The sequence below is a fragment of the Spathaspora passalidarum genome (genome assembly GCF_000223485.1).
Source record: "Spathaspora passalidarum NRRL Y-27907 unplaced genomic scaffold SPAPAscaffold_4, whole genome shotgun sequence".
Classification (NCBI taxonomy): domain Eukaryota; kingdom Fungi; phylum Ascomycota; class Pichiomycetes; order Serinales; family Debaryomycetaceae; genus Spathaspora; species Spathaspora passalidarum.
The window spans coordinates 1,012,507-1,021,351 of record NW_006767428.1 but is presented as its reverse complement, the minus strand read 5'-3'; the positions used below and the strand labels follow the sequence as shown (position 1 = coordinate 1,021,351).

At 39.6% G+C, this 8,845-nt stretch overlaps 4 protein-coding genes across 4 annotated transcripts; all 4 read left to right on the top strand. All coding sequences in view use genetic code 12, as the record gives it.

The window, feature by feature from the left end:
- Positions 1 to 97: 97 nt before the first annotated feature.
- SPAPADRAFT_138901 (uncharacterized protein) lies at positions 98 to 1,534 on the top strand (the record flags this gene model as incomplete). Its single annotated transcript, XM_007375568.1, has 1 exon — positions 98 to 1,534. The coding sequence occupies one exon, from the start codon at positions 98 to 100 to the stop codon at positions 1,532 to 1,534; it is 1,437 nt and encodes a 478-aa protein (XP_007375630.1).
- SPAPADRAFT_153168 (uncharacterized protein) lies at positions 493 to 4,569 on the top strand (the record flags this gene model as incomplete). The annotated part of the gene is made up of 3 exons (XM_007375567.1): positions 493 to 2,869; positions 2,921 to 3,682; positions 3,743 to 4,569. The coding sequence occupies 3 exons, from the start codon at positions 1,789 to 1,791 to the stop codon at positions 4,420 to 4,422; spliced, it is 2,523 nt and encodes an 840-aa protein (XP_007375629.1).
- Positions 4,570 to 5,222: 653 nt separating this feature from the next.
- On the top strand, positions 5,223 to 6,537 carry GLY1 (Gly1p; the record flags this gene model as incomplete). Its single annotated transcript, XM_007375566.1, has 1 exon — positions 5,223 to 6,537. The coding sequence occupies one exon, from the start codon at positions 5,350 to 5,352 to the stop codon at positions 6,469 to 6,471; it is 1,122 nt and encodes a 373-aa protein (XP_007375628.1).
- A 580-nt stretch (positions 6,538 to 7,117) lies between these two features.
- Positions 7,118 to 8,723, top strand: SPAPADRAFT_61431 (glycerophosphocholine acyltransferase; the record flags this gene model as incomplete). Its single annotated transcript, XM_007375565.1, has 1 exon — positions 7,118 to 8,723. The coding sequence occupies one exon, from the start codon at positions 7,307 to 7,309 to the stop codon at positions 8,678 to 8,680; it is 1,374 nt and encodes a 457-aa protein (XP_007375627.1).
- Between the last annotated feature and the right edge of the window lie 122 nt (positions 8,724 to 8,845).

Below are 8,845 nucleotides of genomic sequence, written 5' to 3'. Positions count from 1 at the left end.
GAAATACTGGAAAAGTAAATTTCCATACAATGGAAGGTCCAGATCAAACATCAACCAGACAACCGAGTCACGAAAGAGAATAGAATTGAATACAAACATGGTCAACCACAACAACTATACCTTGCTCAATTATCTAGCATTCAACTACGCCGGTTTTGCCTGTATATCGATAATTGTCTTTTTGTCGTCAACACAGCCTTTTTACATCAAGGAAGTACTCGAGCTTGAAAATGCGAAGATCGGAGGTGTAATTGGAATTCTAGGTTTCATTGATGAATTGACGCTGATGATCTCCGCACCATTCATTGGGGCATTGAATGACAAGTTAAATACTATTCTGGGTGGCGGATCCCGTATTGTTCCCAGCATTGCCTTTTTGGTTATTTCCATAGCCTTGGCTGGATATTCGGTTTGTTCAAAGTTTAGTGAGTTGATGTTGTTTAGAGCAATATTTGCACTTGGTGTTACTGGATGTATGAGTATGATTACTGTATTGTTGAATGAAGTAGGAGATTCAGATTTTAAGTTAACATTTAAACGTAGGGAAATATTACTTGGCCATGAAGAAGAAGAGGAAGAAGTAGAAGCTGAACCAGAAAGAAAGAAAAATGGGAAGTTTTCGGCATTGATTGGAATAAGCACTGGTATAGGTGCTATATTTGCAGTATCCGTTTTTGTGCCTTTGCCTATTAAATTGGGTGATAAATTCCAGTTAGATATAAAATCCAGTTTAGAGTGGGCATATTTGGTTGTTCTGGGGTTTGCAATTTTCTCGTTTATGATTTTGATAATTTGGTTATACAGAACAAGAAGCAATGTCAATTCAACACACGAAAACTACTTTGAATTATTACGCCATGGATTCGAATTTTCACGTATCAACCATCAGGTGAAATTAGCCTATGCAGGTGCGTTCGTTGCTAGATCAACTACAGTGGCCATGGCTGTGTTTATTCCACTCATGGTCTACGACTGGTACTACAACAAGGGACAGTGTAAATCAAACGATCAAAATACAGGAAATTTGACTTGTCACGAAGGGTATGTATTCTCGGCAATCTTGACTGGAATTGCCCAAACTATTGCCCTTGTATCTGCACCATTTTGGGGATTCTTGATTGACTTCAGAAAAGTCAAGTCGAGAAGCACTCCATTAAAAGTAGCTGCACTTTTTGGGCTAGTGGGGAACTTTCTTTTTTGTTTCTCTAATACTACGAACCCAAAGACTGTGACTTGTTTCTTGAGTGTATGTATTTTGGGTGTGTCACAAATTGGATTGATAATTAGTAGTATGAGTGTTTTAACTGGTATTCTGGATGTGCATGAAATTATGGGGTCATTGAGCGGGTTTTATAGTTTCTGTGGAGGTTTAGGGATATTGAGCATTACTTTACTTGGCGGATTCCTTAGTGATCTTTGGATCCTAGGTCCATTCTTTATCTTGGGAACATTCAATGCGGCATTGTTGGTGATTTGTCACATAAATCGTGATGAAAAGTACCAAGGCGAATCACCTTTATTATTACTAGGGTAAGTAAGTGGTCACGTGAGTTAAATTCAGGTTGTTGCCCCCCCTATAAGGAAAAGCAAAAAAAAAAATTTTTTTTCTACCGCAAAGAAAGCAAATTGGCGCTCATGTACTAAAAATATCGCAGGGCATGCACGCTGCACATTTAAAAATTCAAGCCGACATATCTTACGACCAAAAAGGGCCCAGTACAAAGGTTTCCTACAACCCACATTAACAAAAGTCATTTTATAGATACCAGAACCGGAGAGAATATCATTATGATAGAGGTACTAATCACGCTAGTACCATCTCTCTGCTGGCTCCTTTATAGGTTCTATTTAATTCTCCGAACCCCGGTGGAAAAACTTGTTGAAGATTTAAATATTGAAATACCACACACGCCTACTATTTGCATTGACTCCATCGCGGAAACATCAGTGGTGGTTCATTGGAATATAGAGATCCGGTATGACGAGAACTTGTATTATGTATTGGTGATAAATGACCGTGAAGCCGCCACACTCACGTCGACCAGTTGTAAGTTGAATAATTTATCAGCCAAGCAAGTGTACCAGATTCAGATTGTGGCTATTAATTCAATTACTAATTTCCGGTCATTAAGTAAGCCTGTTTTTGTTCTGACTTTTAACAAAGACGACAAGGAATTGGAATTTTCCAAGGATGTTAATTTTGATGAGGATATTGTGGAAAATATCATAACTAGTGGTGCTGTTTCCAGTGCTGATGACACCAGCTCTAGTGCTAATGATGATGAGTCTTCATTAGAGAGCATCACCATTGATCAAATCCAAAGCATCACCAGTGCTGAATTGCTCAATGACTATTTGAGTAAGTTCCAACATGAATTAGTCAAGGTAAACGCGGACTATAGACAATTTCAACAAACCATTTCCGAAGAACATGAACATTTACAACAAGAGTTACTTTTATACAGACATGAATTGGAGGAAGAATCAGATAACAAAGTTAAGAAGGATCAAGATGTCAAGTCCTTGGAAAGATCCAAGGACGTGTTAACTTTCCAAAAGTCGAAATTGTTGAATCAAGTCACGGCAATTAAGAATTCTCTTGTATTATTCAATACTAAATTCCAAGAGAATGAAGCCAAGATAAGAAAGTTGCAAGATCGAAACCAACTAGCATTAACTAATGAAGAAAAGGAGAAGTCAAAGATTAATAAGAGTATAGCCAGCGTTCAAAAGTCAATTTCCAAGACCAAGGAAGAAAATGAAAAGATTGAAGAAAACTTGAAGGTGTTGTTACAGGAAAGAAAAGAGTCGATTGCTTTATTAAACCAAATCAAACCCTTGGTTGAAGTGTTCAACCAAGCTGCTTCGAGTTCGCATAGTAGCACTCCAGCTAGTGAAGTGGCCCAATCGCCAAACCCAGTCCCAGCAACTTTGGCAAGTTCCACAGGCATTTCCAACACTCCAACTCCACCACCAATACTTTCCTCGGGCGCTACACCACCGATTACTGCATCGGGAACAACCACTGTAACCAATCAATCAACTATTTCCTCAACACCCTCAATTTTCAACAAGGACGGTTCCATTGCCAAACCCGCATTTGAGGCACTTGTTCAAATCTTTCAAATCATGCCTACTTGGCAAGACGAAATCATGCACGAAATCAACCAGTATCAAGAATTGGAACAAGCATGGCGTGATTCATTTAGAACAGAGATCAAAAAGTATGTGGCGGTGCATCAAGCATTGGAGATTGCTAAACATAACTTGGATAAGAATTATGTTCCAGTGAAGATGAATGAGTATTTGGCGTCTATTGAGTTTGGTGGGTTTGCTAATGCATTACCTAGACCAAGAGCTTCGAGTAAACGGATTTTCACACCTCCGATTGACGAGCTGAACTTAGTTGGTAATATGCACAATAGTGGATTTTTCAATCATTATGGGCAAGTTTATACTGACAGTGATTCCGATGTGGGTCAGAAGGTTTCCCCGTTGTTTCAACAACCACAAATTGTGGAACCGGTTGTGCAACCACTTCAACTGTCACAAAGATCTATTAACCATGTAGTTGGTGATTTCGGTGGTACCGATTACAGTTATCCTTCTCCGCCACAACAGCAAGCACATCCATATATAAGTTTAGAACAAATTAATGCTCAAACACATATGGAAATGGCTAGTTCTTCGCTTGACGGACAATTATTCAAGCATACCCCTACATTGAGTCATAGTTTATTAGAGAATACTGCAGGGGCACCAGCTACATCCACGACAACCAACGCCACCACTACCACTACCACTCCTCCAATGCAAGGGTTTCCTTATGATGATCAAATTTACACTAGTAGTATTGCTGCTCAATCTCCTTTAGGTCCTACGAACCAAACCCAAAATTTGTTGAGTTACGGCGATTACAATTCGTTGTTGTATAGGTACAACTCGCCTACATTGGCTCCTGTTAATCATGAAGTGTGGAATCAACCTGCCACCACTAATCCTGGTAATTCTGCCAATACGTATGGATTTTTGGCTACCCCCACATCAAAGTTATGGAGTGACAGTAGTAGTATCACCGGCAGTGCCAGTCAAGACTATGAATTTGGACATAATCGTACTGTTTCTGCTACATCACAAATCTGGAGAAATGAAGCTACACCATCTTCAAGTCATCATAATTTCAATTTGGGTGGTGTGGGCAGTGTTTCAAGTGGCGCTGAATTTCAACCATTTGGGAAGAGTATAATGCAGTTGTCGAGTTCAATGAATAACAATAACAACAACAACAACAATCCCAGTCTTGTCCTCAGTCAGAATTTAGGGTTGTCGGAGTCACAAGTGCTCGGTAATACGAGAACGACCCCGCCAGATAATGATGACAGCCGAAGAGAACAATCAGTAAATCTGATAAATTTGGGTTAAGTATTTTCGGTTATCGAAGGCAAGGCATGTCAAACGTTTCTCCAAAAATAATTTACTAAAAAATTTTAGGAAGTAACTAGCGATAGTGGGGGGAGAGAGGGGGTTATTTAGTTTGTAGAGATTAATAAAAGTGATGATGTTGTGCACCCCGCTTGTAAGCTTCTTGTATATTTGTATGTTTTAATAATTTGTTGGGAGAAAAGGAGGAGGGGGGGGTAGCAGATTATGCCAAACGTACATTGAGGAAAAAAGTTCAAATAAAAATAGCAGCACCAGTTGCCATGCTCTAGCCACAGTTACAGAATCGGGTTTCGATTGTTTTCGTTTCGGGGTTTAACCCAAACTATATAGGGGCATCACTAGCAAGGAGTTTGAAAAGCGCACAAAACAAATTGACGCGGCATACCGAAGGTAGCCGGATTTTCCCTGTCTTGCGGCACTTTTACGATCGCCCGTTGACCGTTGCGTGAGCGCCAGGGAACGAGAACGAGCACATTGTGCCTAATTGGGTAAGGCTTGCGGCAAATGTGATGCACAGAACCCGAAAAAAAGAAACCAAAGGGCCTTGGCCATCGGAAAATTTTTCCGTTTTCTGCTGCAACTTCTCAGGAATTACTAAGGTTGAAAAAAAAAAAAATAATAATATACTGATGTGTCATCGAAGGGAGAGGGGGATTTATTGTGGTGTGCAAGAATTCGGGATTTGTTTGGTTTCAGGATGGTACTGTTTAGATTTAAATACCTTTTTGTATCTTCTTCTTCTTCTTCTTTCCTCTTGCTTGCTCTTTTCTAGTAAATTTGTACATATTTCTTTTACTTTCAACAGCAGCAAACTTAGCACAGCATTTAAGGTGGCAAACATATCCACTATACACACATAAAATTATATATATATATAAAAAAAATTTTGCATTCAATAATAATAAGATGACCCTTGACGAAGAAGAAAAGTTTACCACCCATAATGAGTTCCGTAGTGACACATTCACCGTGCCCACACGTTCAATGATTGAAGCTGGGTTTGTTAATGCCACCTATGGTGATTCCGTCTATCAAGAAGACGAGGTAACGTTGGCCCTTGAAGCCAAGATGTGTGATCTCACCGGTAAGCAAGCTGCTCTTTTCTGTGTTTCTGGTACATTATCCAACCAAATTGGGTTACGTGCTAACTTGATTCAACCTCCATACAGTGTTTTATGCGACCATCGTGCCCATGTCTTTTTACATGAAGCTGGTGGATTGGCTACTTTGTCACAAGCCATGGTTCATCCGGTTGTTCCTGCTAACGGAAACTACTTGACTCTTGAAGATATCGTCAATAATGTAACTTTTGAAGATGGGGATATTCATGCTGCACCAACCAAGGTCATTTCATTGGAAAACACTTTACATGGTATAATCATGCCTGTCGAGGAAATCAAGAAGATCAGTGAATTCTGTAAACAATACGATATCAGATTACATTTGGATGGGGCTAGATTATGGAATGCGTCCGCTGCTACTGGAGTCAGCATTAAAGAGTACTGTTCCCACTTTGATTCTGTGTCTCTTTGCTTGAGCAAATCCCTTGGTGCTCCAATGGGATCAATTTTAGTTGGAGATGAAAAGTTGATTAGAAAAGCCAATCATTTCAAGAAGCAAAATGGTGGGGGGATAAGGCAAGCCGGTATCATGACTGCCATGGCTATCCATGCCATCGACTACAATTTCCCCAAGCTTGCTCGTAGTCACGAATATGCTAAGCAAATTGGGGATTTCTGTATTGAACACGGTATCAAGTTGGAATCACCCGTTGATACCAACTTTGTGTTTATTGATTTAAAGGCTAACAAGATGGATGCCAAGATGTTGATTGACTTGGCTAGAACCAAATATAACGTCAAGTTGATGGGTGGACGAATCGCTTGCCATTTCCAGTTGAGCCAAGACAGTGTGGATAATGTTAAGCAGTGTATTTTGGAATGTTTCCAATACAACCAAGAACATCCATATGAAAATGATGGTAAGAACAATAAGAAGATGTACAACTTTGATGCCATCAGAAAGTAGGTCTTCAACATATATACGATTTAATTTTACGATTTGATAACTTTTCTAATAGAATACCTTTAGAGTACTTAGAATTGTAGAATAGCTGCAAACTGAAACCTGCGGCATAACGTGATTTCAAGTGTCACGTGATGTGTTTCACGTTTTAAACCATGCGTGTAGTTGACAGGGAAACCTCATGAGTGTGCAAAAGCTTATCTTGCTGGTGATGCTGGTGATGCTCGTGCTGCTTGTGTTTTTGGTTGTCATGGCGTCTTTCGGAGTTAGATTCGTACATATATATATATATATTGGTAGCTGGGTTACGCCTTGAATTTCAATGTATTTTGGTAGAGATTTGAAGGAAATAATAACGAAACACACAAGCATAGTACAAAACCCTGCATAACTAAACAATGTTAAACGTAGGCCATCAAATATGTCATTAAATCATAAATTATGTTATTCAATCAACTTGAATCATCCATATCAATCAATATTGGAGGCCACCAGTAGCTATATATGTATGCTCTCGTGACTTGTATCACATGACTTATCGATGCATGTGATAATTAGAGCAGCCCAAAAAAAACAATAAAAATATCGTGGTTTTTTTGCCATGACCCATGTGGCATTGTTTTTGTTGCCAATCATTGTTACAGAAATTAAATTTTGGCGGCTAGCCATTTCACGTTTGATCTTTACTCGTGTTATAAGCTTACGTGTTTCCATTCAGCCAGGCAATTGTTCAGTGTCCAGTCACACCGTACCAACTATTTATTTGCTTTGTTTTTTTTTTTTGCTAGAAGAATTTAAGCTTTTTTAGACTTTCAACAACATCCCATCGCAATCATAAATGTCATCAATAGATAATACCCGAATGGACAACTCTTCATCCAATGCATCAATAATGGAGGTTGACGAAGATGAAGATGCCATTCTTGACGCAGAAGACGTGTCTAGCTCGTCCTCTACTTCATCACAAATAGACACCATCAAACATTCTGCCCCACCGCTAGGACGAAGCGACTCCGGATCGTCCGTCAGCTATATTGACTTGTCCAAGCTCTTGTTTGCCAGTGACTTTGACTTTGGCTTGAATATAGACCACATGAGTGACTCCGCATTGAAAAAGTTGAACAATATGAAACGTAAAACTCAACAAACCTTGACCAAGTACAACAAGAAACAAAAGAAGAACTTGGAGTTGGACAAGTTGCAAGAGATTTTCAACCAGCGATTGGCCAAGTTTGACGAGAGAATTCACCGCAATTTGCAGAGCTCCCTGACGGAAAAGCTATTCTATGCCGTGTCGATATTCATTATTGCCGCCGCTGGGTTCGTCATTGGGAAGTATCCTATATACTTTCCCCATTTCCATACGGCTATCTTTGTGGTGTTGATGCCAATTAGATTCTACACCTATTTCAAACAATCGTTCCAGTACTACTTGGCCGATTTATGTTATTATGTCAATATGTTGCTTATGATTTTCATATGGGTGTTCCCAAACTCCCCCAGATTATTTGTATCCGTGTTTTCGTTATCTTTGGGGACATTATCATTTGCCGTGATTACATGGAGAAATTCGTTAGTTTTGCATTCCATTGACAAGACAACGTCATCGTTCATCCATATCATGCCGCCAGTCACCATGTTTGTCATGGTGCATGAACTTCCTGAAGAATATGTGAAACAAAGATATCCGGGAATAGCGGCCATTGACAACTGGAACTTCATGTCTGCGATAATCATTACATCTATTTACTACACCATTTGGCAAGTACTGTACCATTATTTCATCTCCATTCGTAAGAAGGACCAAATTGAAAACGGGAAAGTGACCTCGTTCTCGTACTTGCGGAAAAAGAACCAAAAGACGATTTTGGGGAAATTTGTTAATGGATTGCCATACCTCTGGATGCAAACGCTTGCATTCACGTTGATTCAGTTTGGATACCAGTTGTTGACCATGATGTTTTGTCCGATTTGGTACAAGTACAAACATGCCTGTGGGGCGTTTGTCACATTTATTTTCATCTGGGCCGCATACAATGGTGCCACTTATTATATTGATATCTTTGGCAAGAGATTGGAAAAGGAAGTGGAGAAGTTGAAACGGGAGATTGTCAGTTTGCAACAAGAGAATGAAAAGTTGCAATTTTCTCCCTTGGCTAAACCTCAGGTTCCTGATGATGACGTGAAGCCTTTGGGCGAAGTGATGGGATAGTATAAGTATATAGAGTATAGAATACCACGATGTTTTACGTACGCCGAGTGCACACGAGATGTATTTCCTAGATATCGTTGTCCTTCCCCCCACACCCACCACCACCATTACATGTAGCTGTCGTGCTACCAAATAAATTTCCGGGTAACGATTTCTAAAATTTTT